Here is a 27,060-nt window from a genome sequence, read left to right on the forward strand (position 1 = left end):
ATACCGCCCCTTAATCTGCAATATCCAACCATAACACTGCCATTGCAGTGCAGAGATCAGCTCATTTGAAAAAACGGCACATTTTTGCTCACGCATACAAAGTGGCAATTTTAGCATGTTGACTTTGCCTGGATTTCACAGACAGGGTGCATCCCAAATTCAATACATCTGATCTATATCAATGTGCACTCTATTTTCTAGTATATAATGCAGGAGCCTTAAATTATTCGCTCGTTTAAGAGACACGAGCCAATAGGGTTCAGTGTTACATTTATTTCTCAATTTAAAAACGCTCTCACACAATCAAAATATAAATACATCTGTCCCATACACAAGATAAGTCTTCGACAACACAACAAAATCAAACGCACAAGTTACCCAGCCACCTGCATACATACCTAAACTCACAAACACACGCAGTACAGCCCCTGAATGTAGTTATAGATGCAATTACTATAACAACTAATAAAGACATCTGTACAGACTGCAGTCTGTGTTTCTCCGTACGTGTGCTTGACAATTGAAAAGTATCCGGTTAAGATCAGATGAATTTCTCCAGTTTTAAAAAAGTATTTCCATATTCCGTTCACTTCGTTCAAATTAATAAAACGACTTTTATAAAACTGCTGGTTGGTTTAAGACACAGGAAAGAAAACACTGGCTCCTGATCAGACGATTTGTGTAATCGTCTCAATTTTTAAATCAATTCGGGGGGAAAAGACGACTTTCAGAGCTAAACAACCGATACATTAACGTATCTCACATACAAACAAGTCAGTAAATACTTCAGATCTTTAGAAATACAGTTGACAGGCACATGTCCTGGTGCAGATCCTGTGCTTGTTCAATGAAAGGGGGGGTCATGTCAGATACTGCTCGGCGGCCACAAGTGAAAACAGTCCGGGGCTTTTATTGTGGCATCTTCCAGAATATTAGGCACATTAAATGTCCTCGTGGTGCTAGGATGCTTTTCCCAGTTCAATCTTCTTCTGAATGGCTCTTGCGGAGTGGTATATCAAAGAATCAATGAGACCGGCAACTAAAACAATATATAAAAAAAAAAAAATTGGGTGAGACAGTAACCCCATTTACACATGATATTAACATGTCAACACATACATCACAAATATTTTGGCTGGTTCTTCTGTAGACGATATGCATGCAAGACAGAATATATTTTAAAAAATGACACAGTAAAAAAAAAAGGTTTTTGCAATCTATATTCTTACGATCTGCAAACACAATATGTTTCTACTAAATATGGACATCATACCTGTGAAAACGCCACCTACAATAGCACAGACTCCTGTTAAAAAATGTGTAAAAGACCTGAGGAGACAAACACATAACTTATACAAACATTCCAATGATTTCATTGCATTAATATACACAGCTTAGATTAGATTTAAACTTTTTTTTAAAGAAGCAATGTCATTTTTTGTAAACAACAGATACTTTTACGTACCTCTGCTTTTCTGTAAATTTGACCATCATTGGAGAGAGCTCATAAAGCACAAACACACCAGGTAAACCCTGATCTCCAATGAGCCCATTGGCTACTTTTTCATGTCTGGTTACTGAAAATTGGTTCGTCTTAACCACCTATAAAAGACAGTAGCAGGGTCAGAAGCAGAACAGTTTTTACAGTCACAAAAACGTTATTTTTTGGAAACTTGATAATAGGACCAATTTTGGGTTGCTAAGTACACTTACCTCTCCGTCTCCTTTAACATATATTGTTGGCACAATTTTGACGAAATACTGGTACATCATTGAAGCTGTAAGGAGTAAAGAGGTACAGATCAATAACACTATGGCATCCAAAGTTCCTCTCTAAACTAAACACCTATAACAGTTATTTACTTGATATACACCAGCACTTACAGTATATAAGTGTGAAGCTTTCTTGGACATGATAATACATATATGTGTATAGACTTTCTGGCCTATATATTTAGTAAATATAGCAAATTAGTAAATAAGTGCAATAGTTTTTATGTGTTATAACGTTCATATATATTAGATAATTATAAAAATAACAATCATTTATATTTCTATATATATTATTTATTATATATATATTCAAGTGAATTCAAGTGTTATATTTTAATAATAATTTAATTTATTTTATAACAAACGATACTATTAATATCTATGCAGTTCTACCTCCGTGCGGCTAGAGGGCGCTACACAAAAGCCGTAGAGCGCTCATAAACCTTTTATTTTCCGCTTGAACTTTAACAGCACTTCTTCACGAGTAATGGCGTCTATGTGAAACAGTCCGACAGCAAACATTGAACAGGAACGAAGCTCTAAAGAGACTAACAGATCGAGCCGCTCAAATAACAGATTTAAACGAGGTAAGCTGTCATCATCCAGACACATTTCCTCATCGTTGACAAGCGCGTTCATATGCGCGTGCGTCTCATTTCGAGTTCGTTCAAGGCCAGACCTCGATGACATCTAACAAGATCAAACAATACACGTGTAATACGTCGTTTTTGTTGATTTAAATTTACATGTCAGTCTTTGTGGCAAACAATATGTAGCAAGGATGCTAACAGCTGTTTAGCTTCTCAGATAAACCGCCTTTTCTTATTTAACACGAGCTGTCTGGTTAATCAGTGGTCTGGGTAGTATCCCAAAATCTAATGCAGCCATTATTTCGCGCTTTAAGGACACATTTAGCCTTTACTGGTATTGCCCACGTTATCACCATAGTTTGACTTAAGAAAATACCATCTACAGCTTAAAAAGAAGTCCAGACAGGTGCACGTCCCCTTGATGCCATATATTTGCACAAAATTGCTGCACGCTAAGGCTGAACGATATTGAGGAAAAATGTGATAACTTGGAAAAAACACATATTTATAATATATTTTCAAAAACACAAAATTATGTAACTAACAAACAAACATCAATGTATTTTGCACCCTTCTGATGACAAAAAATTGCGTCATGCGCACTGTACGCGTAAACAGTGTACCATACTTCAAACTTGATTCTATTACTTTGTAGTTTGCTGCTTACTATGTATTGAAACACAGGGTTAATTTGCTCGGTCCAGATGCCGGTGTCAGTAGGATCGTATGGACAGGCTCAGCAGCCCAACTGCTTTGACAAAGTGAAAATGGGCTTCATGATGGGTTTCGCAGTGGGCATGGCTGCAGGTGCTATGTTTGGAACCTTCTCTTGTCTCAGGTGTGTCAAACTATATAGAAAATAGATGTACTAGGTTGTTAAACTGATCTCATTATCATTTTTTGTTATTCATATGAACCGTTTTTGTTGTCCAGGATCGGCATGAGGGGTCGAGAGCTGATGGGAGGAGTCGGTAAGACTATGATGCAAAGCGGAGGCACGTTTGGAACCTTCATGGCGATTGGGATGGGTATCCGCTGCTGAGATCACACAAAACCTATATCTAACTTCAGGACTTTAAGCCATTTCGGGATTCATTTGTCACCACACAAATCTTCAAGGACACGGGTTTCAATAAAGACAGAATGTTCTGGAAATCCTGAGCTCAGTGTAAGATCTAGATGTTGATTTTATTAGATTATGATTATTTAACCAAATGGAATGGGTAACTAACTTCCCATCTAGCATCTGGGTAAAATTACTATAAAGTGACTAAAGATTGTAGTTGTTTATTCAGGACAACACTACACTACCTTTACGGTTTAGCCAAGAAATAGTATGCACTTACCTTGGGGTGCTGCTACGTTAGTACCATCTAAAGGGTTGACAATTCCAGGATAGTCTTTGCCGAATGAAAGATGTTTGATTTGGTGTGTCATGTTGATCTAGTGTCACATCAAGCAAATTGAATTAGGTCTAATGTGGAAGATAATAGATGTTAAAGCAAGATCAAAGCAATGAAGCCACTTACGTTGTCCAGACCAAAACTCTGCAGATCGTGAACTAGAAATAAAGAAACGAATGATTAAGCCATGTTAATAATTGTGAATTTGATTAGTCAAAGGCAAAGCAATAGTACATTTAAGTTGTATCAACTGATGAGAATCATGAAACAATTATTAAACGCTTTAGAAGCCACTGTGATGTCAAATCACAAACTATTTGTTAATCGCTAAATCACACATTATGTGCATAGAAAAAGGGGTTGCCTATATAGTGATGTAGTAACAAGGTAAATTCTAACTTGCTGTTTAAATGTAAGACGTGACATAAAAATTTATTAAAAATATAAAAGGTCGACTTACTTTCCACAGCATGCACTGCAGAAAGAAGAGAAATAGGTCACTTAATGGGTTTTGTTTTTGGAAAGCAAAGTTTTTATGAGGTTTTGACAACCCTTTAAATTCAAAAGAAACTTTAATAGCCAAATGTTTTTGAGTCTTTTCCTGCAGTAGATCTATCAATCCAGGTTTGGTTTAAGTGTATCAGTAAAGTATTAGGATATGCATTAAAGCCATTAAAAGAAATAGCTTGTGCACATCCAAATATAACTGCTGTTAGTTCTGTACCTTGTTACTTGGAAAATTGTGAGCTGTGGTAAGGATAAAGACCATTGACCCCAAAGTAGTTAATTTTGTTAATAAAGCTGTGTAGATGTAGAGCATCACTGATCCAAGAACAAGCAACTGCTATAAAGTAATGACTGTATTGAAGAATTAATAAGGTATTAAAGGCTTTTGCATACGAAAAGACAGAGGAAGCAGACAGTCCGCACATTCGTCCATCCAGAAACTCAATGTCTGATAAATGCTTAATACAAAGCAGATGCTGAGTTAAAGGAATAGTTCACAGATAATTGAAAAAAATATATATATATTTACTCCCTTTAATGCAATCCTAGGTGTATATGGCTTCATTTCTTTGCTCAAACGCATTTAGAGTTATATTAAATCATATCCTGGCTCTTCCTAGCTTTGTAATAACATTGAATTGTACCAGTTTCTTGCATATTGTTTTATATAACTCCACGTGTTTGGCTGAAGAAAGGAAGTCATATACACCTAGGACGGCATTAAAATTAGGGGGAATTTTCAATTTCGATGAACTATTCCTTTAACAAAAATGACAGAAACTGAGGTTCATGGAATGACCAACAGTTTTAAGAAACAATGCAGTAAAAGCAAAGCATTCTGTATTTTGTAAGTAAAAACAAATGCAAATTATTTGAAGGACACCCTTTTGACAAGCAATATAAAAATGAGAAGCTTTGTTAAGCATATGGCCCCATGCAAATATGTCACACTTTCTGGTCTGATGCCTACTGGCACATTTACTCTTAAAAGCTTCATTTTATTAAAAGGTATTTTTTCTTAAAATAGTCTAAGCAACATGCCTTTGCTACAGACCAGAGAGCTTGAACCTAGTTGGATAGATTACTGTTACTACTGTACCGTGTACATGAGACTGCTGAAAGCTCTTTCCGGGGGCAAAATGAAAATTTCCTGCCACCTGGAAAAAGAAAAGCAAATTTGTCTTATTCGTTTTTGACCTGTGACAATCTACAAGAACTCGCTGGTAGAAAATAATGATTCAGAAATCAATTTGGTATCGATGAAGGTTTAGGTGGGTGCATGCAAGTGTTACCTTATTAACTTCTAAAAATCCATAGACTTGACATCCCTCGTTTTTCTGTTCCTGCATCTTCTGGCTAAAGCCCTCTCTCTTACATTGCTCAATGCTGTCAGGGGTCTTAAAGGCCCAGCCGCGTCGCCGGTACGCCTCTCGAACATCATCACACGTATTACAACACCTGTTGACAACCAGATAACTTCTCTTAGCTTGGAATGACTCTATGTATATAATAATTAAATGGCCCTTTTATGCAAAATCCACTTGTACAAATTGTTTAGAGGACATAAATGTTTGTTGGCATTGTGATACCAATCCACCCTACAATGAAAAAAATCCACCCACTCCTCCCATTAATCAAGAGCAGTCTCATTAGACGTGCTGTTTTCATTCTCTTGTTAATGTGATGTCACACTAACAAAGCTCCACCATTGCTAAATTGTCCCAGACTGTATTTACAAATGGGATACATGCATGAAAACAACACTTTTTGCTTTGGACATGCTATAACAAATGATCTGTGGGGTATTTTGACCTATAAACCTGTATACATTTCTTTGTTCTGATGAACACAAAGGAAAATATTTAAAGGAATGTTTCGAACCAAACCGATTACAGGCTCCATTGACTTCCATAGTAGGAAAAAGAATAGTATGGAAGTCAGCGGGGCCTCTGGTCGGTTTGGTTAGAAACATTCCTTAAAATATTTTCATCAAAACAAAGAAATTTGAGCAAATGATGACAGGATTTTCCTTTTTGGGTGATATGTCCCAGTTAGATGTTAGGCAAATTTTATCTATAGCCCTTAAAAATACTTTCAGAGCAATAGACCGACCTGTTCTGCCAGCAGTCACTTTTTTCCTGTATCACAGCATGGTATGTTGCAGACAAAAGAAAACTCACTTTAAATCCTCCGTCTCGGCTCCATAACAGCTCTCACAGCGTTCAGGATCAAGCTTACTGGCATCAAAAACTCCTTCCTCCTCATTACCCAACACTGCACAGAAGACAACAGCAAGACCAGTCAAGTGTAACAAATTCAGCTAAATACATAAAGGATATTTTATATAATGACACTGACCATGTTTTTCAGCCTCTGTTGTGACCGGCAGACCGTCTTTGTCGAGTCTTTGTTTAAAAAGATTGTGCTCCACATCTAACTGCTGTTCTCCCGCGACATCCATGGCATCAATACTCAGATCTATGAAAGGAACATCATTTAGGTGAAAATAACTCGCTGTGTTGGAATTCAAGCATCTAGCAGTATAATAAATGTGTGCATTTATTATTTGGAGTATCTGTAACATAACGAATAAGGTAGCAACATTTTAACTGGAATTTGGATATCACAGTGTCTGTCTGCTTTTGTATGCAGCATGCCTATAATAATACTGTATTGTTTCATTTTCTGGTTAAACGTTAAGACAACCATTGTGATGTTTATGAGAGCAGCCCCTGAAATTGTTATACAGACATACTTTAGAAAATTTTAAGTTGTCCAACACAATATATAAACAAAATGTGTACTTACAGGCACATGGCATATGTGGAAATATAACATCAATATTGATTCTGAGCTTGTCTCCTCTAGATGTGTCTACAAATAGTTCAGGATGGATCTAAACGTGAAACAAATACTTTTAAGTAGGACTACATAACTGATGTAGTCACTTTCCAAATCTATGTACATGTATACAAATGATGTTTAAAGGCATATACGTATATGTTTGTCATATACCCACCTCTTTAGTTAGATAATACTGGAGCTCGGAGAAGAACAGAATCAGCATTATAAGTGCACTGATGATGGTCACTATAAAGTAAGAGAGAAACATGAATATTAGAAAACAACATCAACTTTTCATACATAACAACAACTTGACTATCGTAACAGTTACGTGGCTTATCTCACAGATCTGATAGATTTATGAAGACAACTGACACTGTAACTACATGATTTTTAGCCAACTTGCTCATTTACATATGCATTTATAAGCACATATTTGATGTTAAGTAACGTTAGCTTGTTCAGTACGTTACTGTTTTGTGTCCATGTATGACGCTCCGAGCGTATAAAAGCTCACAGCGGGTAACCAATATCACTCACCCGTCGCACCACCACATGTTTTAATCCTAAAGTCCTCCAGAGTCTTTGGATAAGCGTCAAATTGTTTCAGTTTATTTAACGCATCCATTCTCCCGTTCGTACGGCGGTAAAGCAAGCCGTCAGTTCGATTTCCAGTGACCCATTTCCGGGACTCACCGGAAGTGATGAAAATCCCTCAGCCAATCAGATTCCACCGCGTGGTGGGCGCCTCTAGCGTACTACTGCTGCTTGGTGGAAGATAAAAACGACTGATTTTATCTATTCATCGCTTTTTAATAAAAAAAAAACCGCACATTTAAAAATCCATATTTATTAATTTACTATATAAATATAAAGTCATGAATTTAAACTAAATGTTTTTGTACGATGTTAAATTCTGCATTTCTTTTTCTGCTTTTTGCACAGGCAAATTAAAATATTTCGTTATAATGTTTAAAATTAAAAGTTATTTACATTTTTTTTTTTTACATAAAAAAGTTTCATTAAAAGGAATTTTTACATGTATTAACTAGTTCCAGACCAAATGTTGAACGCTCCCTCATTTTCAAGGGATAAAAGGTAAATAACGAGATATTAAATATATATGAGATCAGAAAAAAAAACTAAACCAGATGCACACAATAAATATAGTTAATGTAGATTTGTCATTGGTTGTTGCTTATTGGTGTCCCAAAATTTGCACAAAACTATTTTTGCCTTGCTTGTTATGAAAGTTGGATGAATAAATAAGAATGAAGAAGAAGTTAAAGGAATAGTTCACCCAAAAATGACAATTCTGTCTTCACTTACTCGCCCTCATGTTGTTACAAACCTGTATACATTTCTTTGTTCTGATGAACACAAAGGTAGATATTGTAAGAAATATTTGTAACCAAAGCATTCGTGCACCCCATTTAATTTCCATAGTATTATTTTTTTCCTATTATGGAAAATCTTTCTTAATGTTCATCAGAACAAAGGAATTTATGCGGGTTTGTAACAACATGAGAGTGAGTAAATAATGACAAATTTTTCATTTTTGGGTGAACTATCCCTTTAAGGCTAAGATTTAAATCCAATAAAACTAAACAGTAAAATAAAAAAAGCTTACCACTGCTTTAACTATTGGTTAAGAAATTTCTTGCACTTATTCAAATTTTAAGTGGACAAATGCAAATGGATAAAACAGCAAAGTTAGACAAACTGCAAAGTTTGGTAAAGATTTCATTGGGTATAATGGTTTTATTAAATATTTACACAACAACGTGTAGAGAAATCTACCGCAAAGACAGAGCTCACAAAGCACAAGAAGGTTGCATGTGTATTTTTGACTTTCTCCTCTGAACACATTCCCTTGCAGACAACCAAAATTCCTTTACATAATGTTTGTTTTACAGTACAATATCACGTGTCTGTCTCAAGCCCCACTCCCCAAGTCATTTAAGAGAAAGGAGAACTAATTGCAAGGATGTCCGGCGGTTATTGACGATTGCAACCTTATCTTGATACATTGTGCATTCTGTAAAAGATCGGACAAACGTGAATCAGGTTTTACGTTGTGTCAAGGCCTGCTGAAGGCAGCTGGATGGATTTATTTGGGAGGCCTGTAGGCAATCTTTCTGCTCTTCAGCACAGACCACCTGTGCCTCTTCATGTAATACAACAGGGGTAGAAGTACAGAAGCACCCATCAAAAGCTGCAGAAGAAAACAATAAAGAAGAAATAAGCACTATGTGAATGCATCCTATTTTCCATAAACATCTAATGGTGTTAGTGTAACCTAAACAGGACAGAAACAGGGCGAGAACAAACCTTCAGGCCCATGCGTTTGCGTTGGTCATGCTCCGGTTCTGCAGCCCACCTCAGGAAAGTGCAGACGTCTTTAGCAACCTGGCTCATGGTGGCAGGGGTTCCTATATACAGAGAGAGGCGTATATTGTGATTTTTAAACCAAAAGCTTCACAGTTTGGTCAAGAAGTCATAGTTCAATTATTCTGACGTACTGTAATGAAATGATCAAAAGCAAAAATGACAATGAAACCAAAGCTCAAGATGTGCCAAAACTACAAACTAACAAACGATAGGCACCTAAAAGCGTCTGCCAAATGCATAGATGTAAATGTAAAGTAGATAAACCATTACAACTCACCGTCCTCAAACTCCAGCACCTCATTGTAGATAGGTGGCGCCATACCAATGGCCTGGCCAGGGAAATAAGGGTTGTAATAAAGGCCTTCTCTCAAACTAACACCAGCTGGTGGATCGCAGTAACCAGTCAGAAGCGAAAACACATAATCTTCACCTCCGTGCCTGAGGGAAAGAAAAATGGATTATTGTCAAATAATGAAGCGGTGTGAAAAACAATGTGACATTTCAAAGTCAAAGTCTGAAAAAAGAAACATGGCATGCTAATGAATTTATTGAATCTACTATTCTGTGACCAATCATTAAGTGGACATTTTGTGTATAAAAAACAAGATCCTTGTATGCAAAATGAATATTTTATGTAATATTTCACCTAAAATTGCGGACAAAAAAAAGATAAGGTTAGAGTAAAAGTTAGGAAATTCATTTAATTTCATTACCTAGCATTGACGATATAGCTGAGGTCAGGGGGAAGAGCGCCGTTGTTGGCAGCACGGGCAGCCTCAGGGTTGGCGTACGGCTTGGGGAAGTAATCGGATAGCTTACCAGGTCGGGTGAACATCTCACCTGACTCATCAGGACCGTCGACCACTTCAATCTACATTATAAGGACACAATCAACTAATAATTACAATTAAGTTAGATAGTAACTTCGGCGTGAGACCAAATCTAAAAAGCTTTACCTCCTCAGCCAGGATCTTGGCTTCATCTTCTGTGTGTGAAACACCCACTAAGTTACGGAAGGCCAAGTACTCCATACTGTGGCAGGCCGCACAAACCTGCTTATATACCTGGTACCCACGACGTATACTAAAAAACAAAGCAAATGAAATATTTGCAAAACAAAATCGCAAATATACTAAATGTTTCCTTAAACTTTCAAACACGGTGTTCCCCAAACTCAAGCCATTGGTGTGTGGCCAATATTGGTGATAAGAGGCACACAAATAACAAATCCTCAAAACAATTCGATGAAATGTTTTAGATACCCATCTCCAGCAAAGGAGGGGATTTAACAGAAATCTCTAATACTGGAAAAAATAAACAGAAAAAAAGTGCATAGTGCAATACGGTCTAAGGGGATACTTTTATTCCTGCGAGTGTTTTTGAGGAAGAATTTGTATGAACCGGACACAACCATAAAAATACATTGTCAGGTAGGGGCGTACCACATGATTTCATCCATGATAACACCTGTAAAAATTGTTTAAATGATACAAAAAATCAATGATATAGCGACACGTTCACATATGGCGCATTTACGTTCCCTAATGCGCACAGCAACAACACCTTATCGTAAATATTCTTGAAATATCATGATATAATTTTGAGGCTGTATCACCCATCCATATTGTCAAGACATCACAAGAGACTTAACTCTTTCCCCGCCATTGACAAGTTATCTCGTCAATCTGCAATACTGCTATTATCCACCAGGTGCACTTCCACAACGTATAAAACCCGGAAGTATCGCCCTAGGGCAAAAAAAGCTGCATGTCTGTGTAAGTTTCGATCTGCATCTGATCTCTATCAAAAGTCCTTTACAAAAATGTAATTATCTTAGCTTTTTTGCTCAAACCTTCCCATATTTGAGAGGTGATAAAAAGAGAACGGATGAAGGTAGGATGAGACTTTTTTTTTTGAAAAATTTAATATATTGTATGTTTATATATTTAAAGAATCATGAAAAATGCTGGCAGGGAAAGAGTTCATTATTGTTAATAATGCCCACTGATAAGACAGAGCTCTCTGGTGGTTTATGTTACCTGGCATGGTCAAGGGAGGAAATCATGCCATTATGACTCCAGGGGTATGAGGGTGGGTGAAGTTCCAGATCTGAGGCTTTGACTGACTGCTGGAGCATCAGAGCCAGACCTGCTCCTCCTGTTGTCAACACTCCAATCGTGGTCAGAGCGATCTTTCTACCCTTCGGCAGGCTAGCAAATGACATGTTGGCCTGCAAAACATGTCAAAAATGAAAGTTAAAGTCATAACTTAATTGCCTAAAAATGAAAACATGGATGAGAAGTATAATTCCCTTAAAATAAAGAGATATAATACTGTTTATCCTTATATTCGGGCGTACCATGGCACATACAATGGTAATCTACGATCACTAAAATTGTGTACCATAAAATTTACATAGCAATAAAAGGCACTTCAAAAATGTAATAATAAAGTTAAGACAAAACCTCCAAATGTTACAAAAGCCTTAGTAGTCACATTAATTTCTTTTGTAAACTCAAAAATATTGTGTAAATGTCCTTCATCTCATGTCTTTCAAATAATGACCTAGTTGATTTTATGATGGTCAATCATCAAGGTCTTATTTACATATATTCACATTAGAATTCCAATGGAAGCTATTTACAATGAATGTCTATAATCTGACACAAACTACAAAACATTTAATCTGCAACAAAGAGACAACCTGACCTTATACACCTAATTAAAACACTACCAAGACAAAATATATGCCGAAAAACATGATTGCATTAACTTAAATCAGGCAAAACAACAATACATAGATTCCTGCCTCTAAAAATGATTCCCATTTCAATCAAGTTATTAACAACAACTTGTTAAAAGTCAGTCATTACAAAAACATATAGCAGTATATGCCAAATATATAAATTAAAATACTTGACATCTACTTTAAAATACATAAACATAACAAAATTACATCATAGGTGTCTGATACTTTAGTATCTATGATCTGTGATGTCACCTTTTCGTATACAGGAACCACATTTACGTCAAAAAAAATAGACTCCAAACCGTTTTCTCATCCAATCTTACAACATACTTTACTTACATATCTGTTTTAAGACAGGTCAAATGTGTTATGAAAGTAAAATAACGGCACAAATATCACGACACGTCTGCATACAGTCAGTGCAGCCGTGACCTTGCTTTGTACGCTCCTACAAGACGCCGGAATAAACGAATGAATCCAGGCGTATATCTTCATCTAACAAACGCCGGATACCTAAAACATAAACAAGAAGGGGAAATATTCTGCATGTGTCCATACCCGTGGAGTTTGAAACCATTTGGATGTGTTTAGGAGGGCTCTCCCGGTACCGGAGAACACGACCACACGGAGCGCCGCCATGTTCTTCACTTTGCGGGTAGACAGACACTTCCGCCGGAGAGCAGCGATACTAGCCCCGCCCCTGGTGAACACTTACACAAACTCAATAAATTAAAAAGTACATTGAATGGAGATATATTTTTAAATAAGATGACACAAAGTGTGGTTTTGAACCAAAACCAATGGTTGCACTTTATTTAAATTAAATTATTTGACTTGACTTAAATAAATGTTCTTTTCGTCGTACTGCCCTCTAGACGTTGGAGGTGTACTCAACAACAAACCGGGGCTAGTTGTCATATGCATTTTGGTATCAGTAATACAGGATTTCAGTTTAATATAACAGTGTACACATATTTCAGATATATTTCTGATATTTAGTATTTTTGACAAGTCCGATGCAGTGTATATTAGGTTATATTAGCAATGGATTTTGTAACGAGTTTAAAACGGTCTAAATTTAAGATTTAAAATTCCGATATTATAATATTTTGTAATATTTCTTCATATACATTGGCATAGATTATTAAAATCACCACGGTAGATTTTAATAAAGTGGCTAACTGTGTTATGGACTGTAGAAATGTCAGACTGGGGCAGGCTGTCACATTAATGATTTTATAGTTATAACAATAACGGTGTTTTATAGTTTTTGCAACAAAAAAAAATTCTTAAATATGATTTGAAAAATATTTAAAAATATACAAAAAACACAAAAAAACATATGTGCTGAAATATATTTTGAAATATGTATATTTGAAATACAAAAAGATGTATTTTTCACCAAAGAATTTTTTTTAAAGCATCTATATTCACATCGCATTGGAAGAAAAACTTTGTATGTTATAAACTTGTAAACAAAATTATATATCTTTCTAACAGCAAAAAGATACTTTCATTTTATATTTTTATACATACATACATACATACATACATACAAACATTTTACATTTAAACTTTATACATTTTATACAAACTTTTATAATTTGCCCAGCAAAAAAAAAATTTAAAAAAATAAAATGCTGTATGGTTGTAAAAATTAGAAATGTATTTGTTGCCCCTGAAATACATTTTGAAATAAACTAAATATATATTTACATATTTAAAAATATATTTAATTAAGCTTCACTTTCAACAAAATGTATTTAGCATAAATTTAAAACATATTTTTGAGAAATATATTAAATAAATTGTAACAGCAAGTTTATTCCTGTAGATGGCAGTGTGTAACAATGCGCACCGAGGCGCAGAAAAAATAAGCTATTACAGACAGTTGTGTGAAGGGATATTAAATTATAGCTAGACTGTACACTAGTTATTGTCAATCTTAAGTGGCACATCTTAAATAAATTACCATACTAATTTTTTTATGCAGAATAGCACCTCTCTCTCTCTCTCTCTCTCTCTCTCTCTCTCTCTCTCTCTCTCTCTCTCTCTCTCTCTCTCTCTCTCTCTCTCTCTCTCTCTCTCTCTCTCTCTCTGTGGAGTTTTATGCCATTTTAATGATGTAATTTCAAAGGATACGTGTGCAGGTTTTGTGAATCGTGTTTATTAATGCAGCTGTAGAAAACTGAGATGTTTTAAAGCCATGTGCACTGTCAAGGGACCCCCTGTCTCTCATAGCTCTTTGTTTATGGATGAAAGTGTGTTAGATATTCCGGCTATGTTCGATCAGTTCTTTCTATTTACAGATCTCAGAAGCTTCCAAGGACTTTTGATAGTTAGTGTTAAATGTTTTCTTTACAGTGAAAAATAGACTACTAGGCAATGAATTTATAACTTCAGGTCCAAATCCCCAGAAACCCAAAACTGTCCCAACATATAGGCCTATACTAAAGGTCCTCACCTATAATATAGGCCCACATCTCATAAAGCAAAGCAGCAAAATAGCCCTAAATTGGCCACCTTGCTAAGATAAGCCGATAGAAAATTGAGCGTGTCTCGTGGGACAGGACTGGGGCTACGGCACGCAGGCTCAATCAGGTACAGCAAACAAGCCCTTTCACTGGACAAGAATCAGAATTTTTATATAGCTTTATCAGATTGTTTGTAAAATAGGATTTTGATTCCCACTGACACTTACAATTTAGCCACGGCTATAGACCCTGAGATCACAATCGATTTCAATTGATAAAGTCTTGTATTGTAGAATGAAAGTACACGAGAGATAAGACGTTATAGAAATTTACACAATTGAATGCACCTCTTGGTTCAGTGCCAGAAGGAATGGCATGTAATATCTTGATTTTGTAAATGTACTTTAAAATGGTTTATTTGATGGACATTTTCTTTTATCCCCTGGCTACAGTGGAAATTGGTAAATAAAGAGCCAGCATATATATGAGATTCATTCTGCAACTGGATGTGATCAAAAGAGTTTATTAAGATTTTGTTTTCACATAAAGCACAGAACTGCGAAGAAATTACTTGTCGTGTTTTAAACAACGTTTGCATTTCAACAAATCATGCTGCGTACAAACGCAAAGCTTTATGCTGCGTACAAATGCAAAGCATCACATTCCTTGCTCTAGATTACTTGCGGAATTTAACTTTGTTTCATGCAAATTTTTCGCTTGAGTTGAATATGTTCACTTTGTGCAAAGACGTGTTTGAGGCATGTTTTCGTTGCCCTGAGGTGATTTTGTGCCTATATTTAGACTCACCCCAGAGGATTGTGGGTCAGATACAGGTATACAATGCATTAGCGTTATTTACTTCTTACTGGAAGATAATCCTTATGGGCATATTCATTTACTCATGCATTTAACTTCATGTCATGCATTTTTTTTTTTTTGCTTGAATATTTTATATATTTTTCCAAGTAGTGCAAAGACGCGTTTGAGGCGAATAGCGCGTGTTTTCACTCAAATTCGCATCGCCTCGTGCGAGTTTGTGTCTATTTGCATCTTTGTATTGACTTTGTAAGTAATCTACTTGTGCAAATTGTTGAATTAGCATTTCCCACTCTAGATTACTTCATGATTTAACTTCATGTCATGCATTTTTTTTCGATCGAGTTGAATATTTTCCAAGTTGTGCAAAGACACGTTTAAGGCGAATAGCGTGTGTTTTCACTCCAATTCGCATCGCCTCGTGCAAATTTGCATCTTTGTATTGACTTTGTATGTAATCTACTTTTGCAAATTGTTGAATTAGCATTTCTCACTCCAGATTACTTCATGATTTAACTTCATGTCATGCAAATTTTTAGCTTGAGTTGAATATTTCAAACTTGTGCGAAGAAGCGTTTGAGGCAAATAGCTCGTACTTTCACGGCAATCGCACGATCCAATTCACGTCACTCGTACTGTCCCGTGTGAGTTCGCGTCTTTGCATTGACTTTGTATGTAATATACTCATTCACATCGCCCTGTGGAAGTTTGCATCTGTTCGCGTCTTTGTATGAAATCTACTTGTGCAAAGCCTTGAATTCGTGTTTGGTGAGTATGCTCATAATTGGGCGTAGACACTAAACGCAAAGCATCATGTCCCTCGCCCTAGATTACTTGCCGGATTAAACTTTGTGTCGTGCAAATTTTTAGCTTGAGTTGAATTTTTTCACTTTGCGCCAAGCCGTGTTTGAGGCAAATAGCGCATGTTTTTGCGGCAATCACACTGAGGTGATTTCAAGGGTAACGTATCTATTAGACTTACCACAGAGGATTATGGGTCAGATGCAGGTATACAATGCATAACCGTTATTTACCTCCTAGTGGAAGATCATCCTTATGGGGCGTACACACCAAATGCAAATTCAATAGACACATGCAGCAATCGCGCGTATACATGGGGTGTACATCAAATGTGAAGCATCACGTTGCGCGCACCATTCACATTGCCCTGTGCGAGTTTGTGTCTATTTGCATCTTTGCATTGACTTTGAATGTAATCTACTTGCGCAAATCGTTGAATTAGCATTTCTCACTCTAGATTACTAGCGGATTACAAATTTTTGGCTTGAGTTGAATATTTCCAAATTGCGCAAAGACGCGGTTGAGGCAAATAGCTCGTACTTTCGCAGCAATCGCACGGTCCAATTCACGTCATTCGCATTGTCCCGCGTGAGTTCGTGTCTTTGCATTGACTTTGTATGTAATATACTCATGTCATTCACATCACCCTGTAGGAGTTTGCATTTATTCGCATCTTTGCATTGACTTTGTATGAAATCTACTTGTGGAAAGCGTTGAATCACGTTCCTCGCTTTAGTGTACTCGTGGGATTTAACTTTGTGTCATGCAAATTTGAATATTTTCACTTTGCGTCAAGCCGCGTTTGAGGCGAATAGCGTATGTTTTTGCGGTAATTTTAAGGGTAACGTGTCTATTTAGACTCACCCCAGAGGATTATGCCTCAGATGCAGGTATACAATGCATCACCGTTATTTACCTCCTAGTGAAAGATAATCCTTATGGGGCCTCCACATCAAATACGAATAAAATTTGCATTTTGCAATTCGCATTCCTCGCTCTAAATTACTTGTGGGATTTTACTTCGTGTCATGCTAATGTTTCGCTTGAGTTGAATATTTTCAACTTTTGCGAAGACGCATTTGAGGCATCGCCCCGTGCGAATTTGTGTCCATTCGCATCTTTGTATTGACTTAGTATGTAATCTACTCAAGCAAATCATTGAATTTGCATTTGTGGTGTACTCCCCACAATGATTATCTTCCACTAGAAGGTAAATAACGGTTATGAATTATACCTGCATCTGACCCATTATCCTCTGGGGTGAGTCTAAATAGACACGTTATCTTTGAAATCACCTCAGGGCAGCCTTCAGGTTACCTTGCATGCTCCCAAATACTGTGTTAAACTGCTGCCTGCAGTCATAGTAAATGATAAAACCTGTCCCCATCAGCTCCCCATAGGCAATAGTTTAAAAATGCCTTTAAGAAAGGCAGCGTTTCTTTGAATCGGTGCGATTTGAACTCCCCTTCAGTAATGAAAATAAAGTTCAACATCCTCTTTTCTCGGGTTGGCTTAAAATAAACCTTTCCCAAAGGAAACATTTACAGTATTGCTCAGAGATTATTCTTTCAAAGCTTAGATGACTTACTGGATATCTTTATGTCTGTGTTTTTCCTTGTGATGCTCCTAAAATTCCCTTGGAAAAGAGTGCATTAAACATGCATTACGATTGCAAAGCTTGGAGCTATACAATTAACATATAATTTAGATGATTTGATTTGGTGACAAATTGGATGAGAAATGGTTTAGGTATAATTTTTGAGACATGGTTGCTTCAGACATCTTAACCTGTTGGATGCTTTTTACATTAATTTTGATGACGTCATTTGTGATATTTCATTCATTTCTACTTATTTACTCGATATGTTCACGTTACTGTAGCGAATATGCAAATCTGTAAGATTGGTGAGCAATTGGTTTGATGTCTTTACTTTGCAAGTCGGTATTTGTCAGATGTCATTATGACACATAAATAGAGCTCCATTATCTTGAATAAAAATTATATATATTACATGTTGAAATGTTGCTCTTGGAGACACTGTTGTGAAGGGGTTATTAACCCAGGCTGTTGCTATAGTAACCCTCTCATCTCGGGGGCAGATTTGATGACAGAATGACGTAGCCCAAACAGACAGGTTTCACTTTTGTAAAGCACTTTATTTTTCTTTTCAGCTTAAAGGCATAACATGAAACAGAAATAAATCTGGGTTCATTAACAATACATGTAGATGTAAATCACATCAGCATTAGGCTGAATGATATATTAGACATTTTATACCACACCATCACAAATTTTCCTTCAGTATTCTCTCGATTATTACAATGTGCCAATGAAGATTTACTGAGTCAGGCAAACTTATGCATGCATGAACAATTCTGTCTGTTTTACTAAAATATGGGATATTTAGCATGGCTCCCATATTAATGTCTAGACTCGGTAGGCCACTCCAGAATCAATCAGCACTAGTGTCGCCCAAAGGTAAATATACAATGACAACTGCATTTTTTCAATGTGATACGAATGCTTGTGCATCCACAACAGGGGCATTTGTATAGCAATATAAAAGCTTATTATTGGTGTGAATACGAGCCGTTGGCGGCGTGTGATTGAGTGGCTCCGGTCCGTGCGCCGGGGGAGTCTTCTGACATGTCGTAACAAAAGTTGGCACGTAAGAGTTCTCAAACACATTCTCATTTTCTTTCTCTCTCACTCTTTGATTATTGTCGTGGTGATGCACGAATGCTTGCTGGTCTCCTGTCACTGTCTCTATGCCTCATCCGTGCACCTGTCTGCCGGCGTCAGCTGGTGAGCCACTTCTTGCTGTCCTTCGAGTGGACAGCAGGAAGCCACGCCCGCTAATGTCAACGGTGATTAACGAGAAGCGGTCCAGTGATGGTCGTCCTCCCCGGGCTGAGGTGCGGGCGGAGCAGGCTGCGAGTGTCTGGGGTTATCAACACCTCGGGCAGATAAATTGAGCTTGAATGAAGGCCCCAGCGCTGTGGGCCTGTTGTGCCACTACGCGCATGGATGATGCTACAAGTTTGTTAAATAACTGCAGGCGAGTGTTAGTCATTTATACTTCTCAAATAAGCTGTGAATGGAAAAAGCAGACCATGAACAGAAAACAAATCTGTAACATATAGTGAGCAATTACTACTGAATATTTTCTTTGTAAGCCTCATTCATTATTATGAGATTGAGGTGCATTATGGGATTGAATAAGTGCAATCTTTAATAGCCACTATGGTTTCAGACACCACAAAAAATGCTGTCCCCTATAAATAATGCACTATAAGGGTATTTGGGGCAATTTCAGACATAAGCCAAAAGCAAAGTTGCCTGAAGATTTACCTATTTTCTTTGGTTTTGGAGCCTTGCTATGTGCCTGACAGAATACATCAGCACACTGCATCCAAAATCGCCTACATCCATACTATATAGTAGGCGAAAATCCGTATGCAAAGTGAGTAGCATCAAAGTTTTTTAAGGAAGCACTGCGCGCATATTTTCAACACCTCAACGTCTTGCTAAAGCAAGACTTGTCAGATACTACACAATTACTTCGTTTTTGCACAATTTACTTCGTACGAATCCATACGAATTAGCCAACTCGTAAAATACAGCGGGGAAAATAAGTATTTGACACATAAGCATTTTTATCAGTAAGGAGATTTCTAAGTGGGCTACTGACACAAAATTTCCATGCACCAGATGTAGCCATCAAGCCAAATATTAAATTCATACAAAGAAATCAGAACATTTAAGTATACAAGTTGGGTCATAATAAATAAAGTGAAATGACACAGGGAATAATTGAACACACTTTATACTTTGTAGAAAAGGCTTTGTTGGGCAAGATTTTTTTAGCATGCATTCAATGAACACTTTAAAATACTGGAAATATATGACCCGGGCGACTTAGTGATTTAGCTACCAAGAAATGCAAAAAAATGCTGCATGTTTTTTACAGTGTAGTAACATACAGCACTACATTGTATAAATTAATACGTTTTTTTTAATTATCATAAATTGGGGGGTGGGGGGCACAAAGATATGCATCGCGCATAAGGGGGGGGGGGGGGCTGTACACCAAAAAAGTTAGAGAACCACTGCTAGAAAGTGCTGTTTTAATCTAATTCAGTACTGTACCGTATTGTCACAGGTGTGGTAAGAGTTTGCTTGCCTGTGCCCACCTGCTACCTGTTTGCAATTCAGTAGTTATTTCATCATTATGATTTTTCGAAAAGCATTAAAATATGTAAACAATATGAATAAATTGACGATAATTGTAATAATCATAAAACCATTAATATTTAATCAAAACATGTTCAAATCCTTTCAGAATGTATAATGCAGCTCCTGGTATATCAATAGCTGCTGTGCATTATTATAGACAGTATAGCTAACTGAACAGATGTTCTGCGGCACAGTTGCCACTGTGATTTAAAAACACAATTAGCCAATTAGCATCCAACTGTGGTACTCCTTGTCTGAGAACGACTCTACTGCATCTATCTGTACAAATTGAATCTGAAAGCTATAGACATGCTTTTATATTACATCATGTATTTGCCAGATGTTGTTCCTCCACACACACAAACAACTCGCACATAAACCCACAAACGGCTTTATGTAGAAGGTGATACCGGTTCACAGCAGTCCTGTTATGTAATCATTTCGTTATACAAGTACACAAATCTGCAGGTGCACTATACAAACTCTGAAAAAAATTGCTTATTGCTTAAGAGCAGAGGTGGAAAAAAGTAATAAAATATTGTACTCAAGTAAAAGTAAAGTTACTTTAATAATATTTTACTTAAGTAAAAGTAAAGTTACTGGTCTAAAAATCTACTCAAGTAAAAGTAAAAAGTAAGTCATTTTAACTTTACTCAGAGTAAAAGTTACTTTTTTACGGCGGGGAGAGGCGGAGGACTCTAGTAGTTCAAAAACGACAAGGGAATATAAATCTCAAACTAGTTGTTTTTAATTGTAGGAACATCTTTACAATTAAAGTGCAATAAGAAAAAGTTAATAAAATAAAAAGCTTTTTTAAACTAAGAAACATTTATGGAATTGTTTAATGATTGTTACTTGTGAGCAGGGCCGGCGCCACGAGGGGGCGTGAGGGGGCGTCGCCCCCTCACTGGCACTATCCCGCCCCCTCAGATCACCATTAATGTTGAATGGGATTTTAATGATAAAATGCGCTATTTGAAAATCACGTTTGCCTTGTGTATTGTTTTCCTAAAGGGAATTTTAAAGTCTAATTATTTAACAAAACAAAAAAACAAGTGTGCATGTATTCTACCGTGACACACGCCCACTCATGTGTAGCCTATAGGCTTGTTCGAATTCATCAGGCGAAGACGTCAAAATGCCGCGAGAGCGAGACGAAACGACACTTAGTATGATTTCTCGAATCGTTCTCGCGGTACTTTGACGTCATGTGGTTGTTGGTTCTTGCAGCCGCGCCTGAAGTTGAACAAGTTTGTGTTGACGGCTTGAGGCACGCCGACAATGAGCCCGCGTTCTGAGTCTCAGAGGGAAATCAAGATGTCGAAGTGGGAAATTATATAAAAATTTACAGACAGGAGTGTGAGAGTGACCTGGGCCTGCCCTGTAGCAATGGATATACGGAAAATAGCATTGGAAGTTCTACAAACCGGACTCCGGATTGTCACACATCAATTAATGCCGTGGCGTTGATGAATTATCGGAGCATTTCAGGTGCAAAGATCCAAATATTCGGCTGTCATTAAGTCAATTCGGGCACCATGAACTTCAGCCAGACTGTACATAGTTTTGAAAAGTTCAGATGTTCATGTTCTTCAGCATCCTTGCAAGTCAACGTACAACCAACAGCCTATTATTGTTCTGCATTTAACGTTAAAGGTAAGCCTGTACGATCTCTCTCTCTCACACACCTGTTTATCAGGAGTAAATAGATAAAAAACAGACATTGTTAAATTTATAATTAACGAATTTGAATTAGCCTATCCTACAGCATAGCTGTATATGGAAACGAGTTATTGCCATTTTGCTATTGTGGTTCTCTAGCTGCTTAATCGCTAGCTTGGTGCATTACTTGTGGCAGTTAAAATAACTACGTTATATGATCAAATTGAACCAAAATGTTGATAAAATGTTGCGTTTGGACTGTTTTTGGGCTGAAAACCATCAACTCTATTTGCCAACACTGCCCCCCACCATTACGTAAAATGTATTTCTACCTCTGGGTCTGAACTTCTAATGAGTAGTGTTGTGCTAATATGTGACGTTAGGTATGCGTTTTTTTGTTGTTGTTGTATTGTTCAGAGCTCTGTACGTTGCTCACTATAGCTGTAGTTTTTGTGGTTGTATTACAGAGATGTTTGTTTATAACACTTTAAAACTTAATGTACCAAACCTATGTATTTTCTAGCTGGGGGAATTATATGCATTCATGTGATCGCCCCCTCTGGTATTTTAGACGCCCCCTCATCAGCGCTCGGCTGGCGCCGGCACTGCTTGTGAGTTATGCACTTTTGAAGGTGGTCAGCAGCTAGTAAATACAATCACTATAGTAAGGTTGTAATTGATGTATTCCTGGTAACATACATTATTTTATTAAACTATATATAGTTTAAATGAGCATATAATGAGATGAGTGCCATAGCTATATACTTTTGACACGTTTATTGTCTTCTAGCTTCCCTGACCTGGGTACCTGATGTCAGACCTCTCTCTCTCTGTACATGAAGGTTTTTCGCGTGAGCACATGAAAGTTTCACGTGAGCACATGAAACTGAATTTTAGATTTTTTTACTCCAATTTCACCTGAGGGGATCGGTAGCATTGTCTCTAGATGCAGTCTATATTATTACATCTATTTGCTGTATGAATCAGCTAAGATATAGCAGATATAATTTGATATTATTTGTCATTATTTTAACTTTACTACTAGATATATAGTTATATATTGGATTTAATTTGTAGAAACGCGGGGTTAGTTGTAACACGGACCGTTTACATTGTTGCACAGGGTTGAGGGATTTGTTTTTTCCGTATTGTTTTCACGCTGCCAAAAGACGATCTCCCGCAAATTTATGGAAAAGGTATAATGTTTTCCAGAGAGTTATTGATGAACCAGTGTTTTGGTGGCATGTAAGTAAATTTTTTCATCATATGTTTTTTTCGGTTTCTGAGTTGGCTGTGAAAGATACCCAAACCAATGTTATGCAATCTTAATCAGTGTCTTGTTGACTAAAACATAGCATCATTTTGAAATATGTCTGCAGGTCTTAGCAACTTCTTTGGTAGGCTTGAAAATATTTTAACCCAGCGGGGTTAGTTGTAACACTGTGTTACAACTAACCCCTCTGCACTTACGATGTGAAAACCGCTAACGTTAGCGTAATTCTTGCTGTTGTTTTAAATAGGCTACACACGAATGATTGCTGACTGCCAACAAAATAAATGTGTCTGTCTTATCAAAAATTGTGTGTCAAAATGTATTTTTGTTCATATCTTTAATTTTGATTGAATAAGGTCACGTCAAAGATTGAAATCATAATGAAATGAATGGCTAATATCAGACTTTTAATTTTCATTATCTCAGAAATTTTGAGACTTTAGTATGGTTTTAACAGACTGGGTCACATATAATTTTTTTTTGTCATAATTGTTCTGCTTTTACTCACATATTTAGACATTTGTATCCATTTATTATTGTATTGTATTGTATTATTGTAGTGTAAATACTGTCTATCATAGACAGATATATAAACAATATCCACTTCAAGTATATAGTATTGAAATATTTGCCTGCAAACTTAATTTTTAGCAAGTGTTACAACTAACCCCCTGCCTGTTACAATTAACCCCACCTATGGGGTAAGTTGTAACATTTGCACTATTGTCATGTTTGGTGTAATTGTCCAAGAATGGTACGTAATAGAAACAAACTTCAAATGTTCATTTATAGCAGAGATGCGTGTAAAAATATAATTAATCAAAAAAAAAAAATTTTAAACCAAAAAATGTGTAAGGCTGTGCCCCGCTCTCTCATATAGTATGTTGCCTACTGCATCCACGTAGAATTGGGCAATTTTTAACACTGGTGTTGCAGGTGACAATGATTCATACTTAGTGCTGTTGTTTCCAGGCCACATCTAGGGAGATGTAGTAGTGTCTAGCATTAGATTGATGCGGTACCGGGGACTCATTCCATGACCATGGATCCAAGCCAAATCCCTACTGCAATACATCATGACCCCAGCCACAAGTGACCCGGAACCGTGGCAGAAACTCTCATATGCTTGAGCGAGACCTGGTGCTGACTGGATAACAAACATCCATCTGTGCAAAATCAAAGAAAAAAAGATAAATTAAGGTTTAATGTAATGAATGCATTGCATTAAATACATGATATTTGTTTATTTTCACTTCCATTATTAAACAATACACATACAAAGCAGGTAAGTGTTAAAGTGTGTGACATGTAAAAGATATACTACCACCATGCAAGACATAAAACAAGACCAAGTAGCCAATGCCCTTGTAGCGACCCTTTCATTATTTATTATAATTTATTATTACGCAGCTGTCTGGAATATTTCATCCTGATGGGTCAATCGTGGCCTTCTGCAATCAAATATTTCTGTCTAATGACAGCTAAACTGTACGCTCTAATTGACCATTGTCCCAGCAAACCCATTTCCAAAGCTGTTCCAGTTTAATGTCTCTCACTTTATGGTCTCTTCCCTTCCACATAATAAAATCATTTCGATTTAAATCAATATTTTATTGATTGATTTGGTAGCCACCGTGTAATACGCAATATGACGTAAAGGGTAATTGAAACAATAAACAACCTACTTTGTCATAAAATGTAGATTTTCTGACAATAAAGGGCTGACGCTGACCACGTGACTCAGATCTGCACTGATGTTTGGCGCCAAATAATTGATGTTGGAATTCATTATTGTCCTAAATGAGTTTTATAAGGAAAAAAATGTGCAAATACACCAAATGAGAGTATATAGATGGTAATACATTCACATCTCTCGTCAAAAACGGTACGTCTGTAATCGTCAGCGATAATTATCCTTTCAAGTTCAAGATATAACACGTTTTATTTAAAGATTTAAAGAACTAATGCCTCATTGATTTCTTTCGGCTGGAAGCATTAAACACTAGGGGTGTTAATTATTTACGAAGAAGAGACAGAACAGGGTTCTCTGTCCCCCCTATCTCTTTTTGAAAATGTCTGTAAAGAGAAACCGGCCAACACGGCTTCTATGCCAAGCGCATATCATTCAGAGTATTTTAACATTTCCCTGTCAGTTCATGGCCGGCTGCAAAGGAGGGAATGAATAAGATAGAAGATGTATTTGCACATTCATTCATTGTCCCAGTGGAACTCAAAACCTATCGGCTTTTCCCTCAAATCACTCAGCGCCTGCGAAATGAATCTGTCCTTTATTCACAGTGTGTCAAGGTCATGTAAGAGTAATTGTGTGCTAGCTTATACATCTTACATGATACGCATAATGTAGCGTCACATCCCAAAATCTTCTTTGCAACTCACAAATATACATTCATATATGCATTGGCACAGTCTTGTGTATGTTTAGCGGATTGCATTTTTATTGTCAAATTAACAATGCATAATCAAAGCAATCCAAGAACCTTCAACAGAAGATACATGCCAGACATATTTATTCTTTATTAAAAAATAAAAACACTAAAACAGATTCCACAAATAGAATGAAAGCATATTGTGTCCACACAAAGGGCCGCATTCATTTCACTTTAATAACCAAAGTGGTCTGAAAATAGGCTGAGAGAGACTTTATGATGATCTTGCAGGAATCCTGTGCCAAAACTGTTTGAATATAATAACTTCAATTTTCAAGCCTTTCAAATATAACAATATCAATACTGTGGAAGTGAGCTGAGGGCCTCTAATGTAGTTTGCGGTTCTAAGTGCATCATATGATTATTTTAAAGCGGCTGAGATATTTCAAGTCAAGAGCTCAAACAAATTTGATTTTTGTGGCTTTTGTGAGCATTGTGTCCAGCTGATGTGCGCCTAAACATTGATCAAATGAACCTTTAGCAAATATAAATAGGATATTGCCTTTCTGTTATGTCCATAGAGATACAAAACCGTAAGTGATTAATTGAACATCTTTCTGTTACACCCTCCTAATATAACCATGATGGACTAAATATGGGTTTGTCCATAAATTCTTTAACCCTTTCAAGTAAGTATGATTGATAGGTGTATGACTCTGAATATGATGTAAATGGATAAAGATACTTTTTGATGGTGTTCATATTTTACTTATCTCGTAAATGTTGTCATTCTGTCAAAATGATTTAAATTAATCTTTTAAGTAAACATAGATCTTTCAGTTAAACCTACTCCAGCGAGGTATGTAAAAGATTTGATTCAAATGAATCATTTAATGAAATCGATGCAATCTCCCTTCTCCCATACAGCAATATAAATATAAATATAAATACAATTATTATTAAATATATAAAATTATATATATTCAAATATAATTTTAAATATAGTTAAAAACTTGGGCAAAAAATATATGTACTGAAATATATTTTAAAATATGTTTACAAAAATGAATTTTTTCCCCAATATATTTCTAGGCCATATATATTTATATTTATATTGGAAGAACTTTTTATGTTACAAACATGTAAATTGAAA

General features: G+C 36.5%; 3 protein-coding genes across 4 annotated transcripts; 1 reads left to right on the forward strand and 2 right to left on the reverse strand.

The window, feature by feature from the left end:
• Positions 1–253: 253 nt before the first annotated feature.
• On the reverse strand, positions 254–7,821 carry ergic3 (ERGIC and golgi 3). Of its 2 annotated transcripts, XM_065279629.2 has the most exons (14): positions 7,658–7,821; positions 7,293–7,363; positions 7,082–7,169; positions 6,632–6,751; positions 6,454–6,547; positions 5,566–5,731; positions 5,373–5,430; positions 4,227–4,241; positions 3,893–3,924; positions 3,710–3,806; positions 1,714–1,778; positions 1,466–1,602; positions 1,274–1,329; positions 254–1,039 (listed from the first exon to the last, which is right to left on the reverse strand). In XM_065279629.2, exons 1-14 carry the CDS (start codon positions 7,743–7,745, stop codon positions 960–962), a joined length of 1,167 nt encoding a protein of 388 aa, XP_065135701.1. In that variant the 5' UTR covers positions 7,746–7,821; the 3' UTR covers positions 254–959. The 2 variants fall into 2 exon arrangements, with proteins under 2 accessions (XP_065135701.1, XP_065135702.1); XM_065279630.2 differs by lacking the exon at positions 4,227–4,241.
• Positions 2,214–3,524, forward strand: romo1 (reactive oxygen species modulator 1). The gene is made up of 3 exons (XM_065279631.2): positions 2,214–2,360; positions 3,068–3,201; positions 3,297–3,524. The coding sequence occupies exons 2-3, from the start codon at positions 3,068–3,070 to the stop codon at positions 3,403–3,405; spliced, it is 243 nt and encodes an 80-aa protein (XP_065135703.1). The 5' UTR covers positions 2,214–2,360; the 3' UTR covers positions 3,406–3,524.
• A 1,037-nt stretch (positions 7,822–8,858) lies between the features above and the next one.
• Positions 8,859–12,964, reverse strand: cyc1 (cytochrome c-1). The gene is made up of 7 exons (XM_065279633.1): positions 12,816–12,964; positions 11,548–11,738; positions 10,465–10,591; positions 10,222–10,379; positions 9,786–9,946; positions 9,449–9,549; positions 8,859–9,332 (listed from the first exon to the last, which is right to left on the reverse strand). Exons 1-7 carry the CDS (start codon positions 12,894–12,896, stop codon positions 9,228–9,230), a joined length of 924 nt encoding a protein of 307 aa, XP_065135705.1. The 5' UTR covers positions 12,897–12,964; the 3' UTR covers positions 8,859–9,227.
• Positions 12,965–27,060: the final 14,096 nt, after the last annotated feature.

The sequence above is a fragment of the Paramisgurnus dabryanus genome, chromosome 7 (genome assembly GCF_030506205.2).
Source record: "Paramisgurnus dabryanus chromosome 7, PD_genome_1.1, whole genome shotgun sequence".
In the NCBI taxonomy this organism is placed as follows: Eukaryota; Metazoa; Chordata; class Actinopteri; order Cypriniformes; family Cobitidae; genus Paramisgurnus; species Paramisgurnus dabryanus.

Bases quoted from the DNA above. Each gene is read 5' to 3' on its own strand.
- ergic3 (XM_065279629.2), bottom strand. From the start codon at position 7,745: ATGGATGCGTTAAATAAACTGAAACAATTTGACGCTTATCCAAAGACT. The intron at 5,732-6,453 runs GTGAGTTTTCTT...GGTTGTCAACAG, and splicing joins GCCGAGACGGAGGATTTAAA to GTGTTGTAATACGTGTGATG. The intron at 1,040-1,273 runs GTATGATGTCCA...ATATTGTTTTAG, and splicing joins TGTAGGTGGCGTTTTCACAG to TTGCCGGTCTCATTGATTCT.
- romo1 (XM_065279631.2), top strand. From the start codon at position 3,068: ATGCCGGTGTCAGTAGGATCGTATGGACAGGCTCAGCAGCCCAACTGC. The intron at 3,202-3,296 runs GTGTGTCAAACT...TTTGTTGTCCAG, and splicing joins GGAACCTTCTCTTGTCTCAG to GATCGGCATGAGGGGTCGAG.
- cyc1 (XM_065279633.1), bottom strand. From the start codon at position 12,896: ATGGCGGCGCTCCGTGTGGTCGTGTTCTCCGGTACCGGGAGAGCCCTC. The intron at 10,380-10,464 runs GTAAAGCTTTTT...CTTATAATGTAG, and splicing joins CCAAGATCCTGGCTGAGGAG to ATTGAAGTGGTCGACGGTCC. The intron at 9,333-9,448 runs GTTTGTTCTCGC...TTTCTTCTGCAG, and splicing joins GCAAACGCATGGGCCTGAAG to CTTTTGATGGGTGCTTCTGT.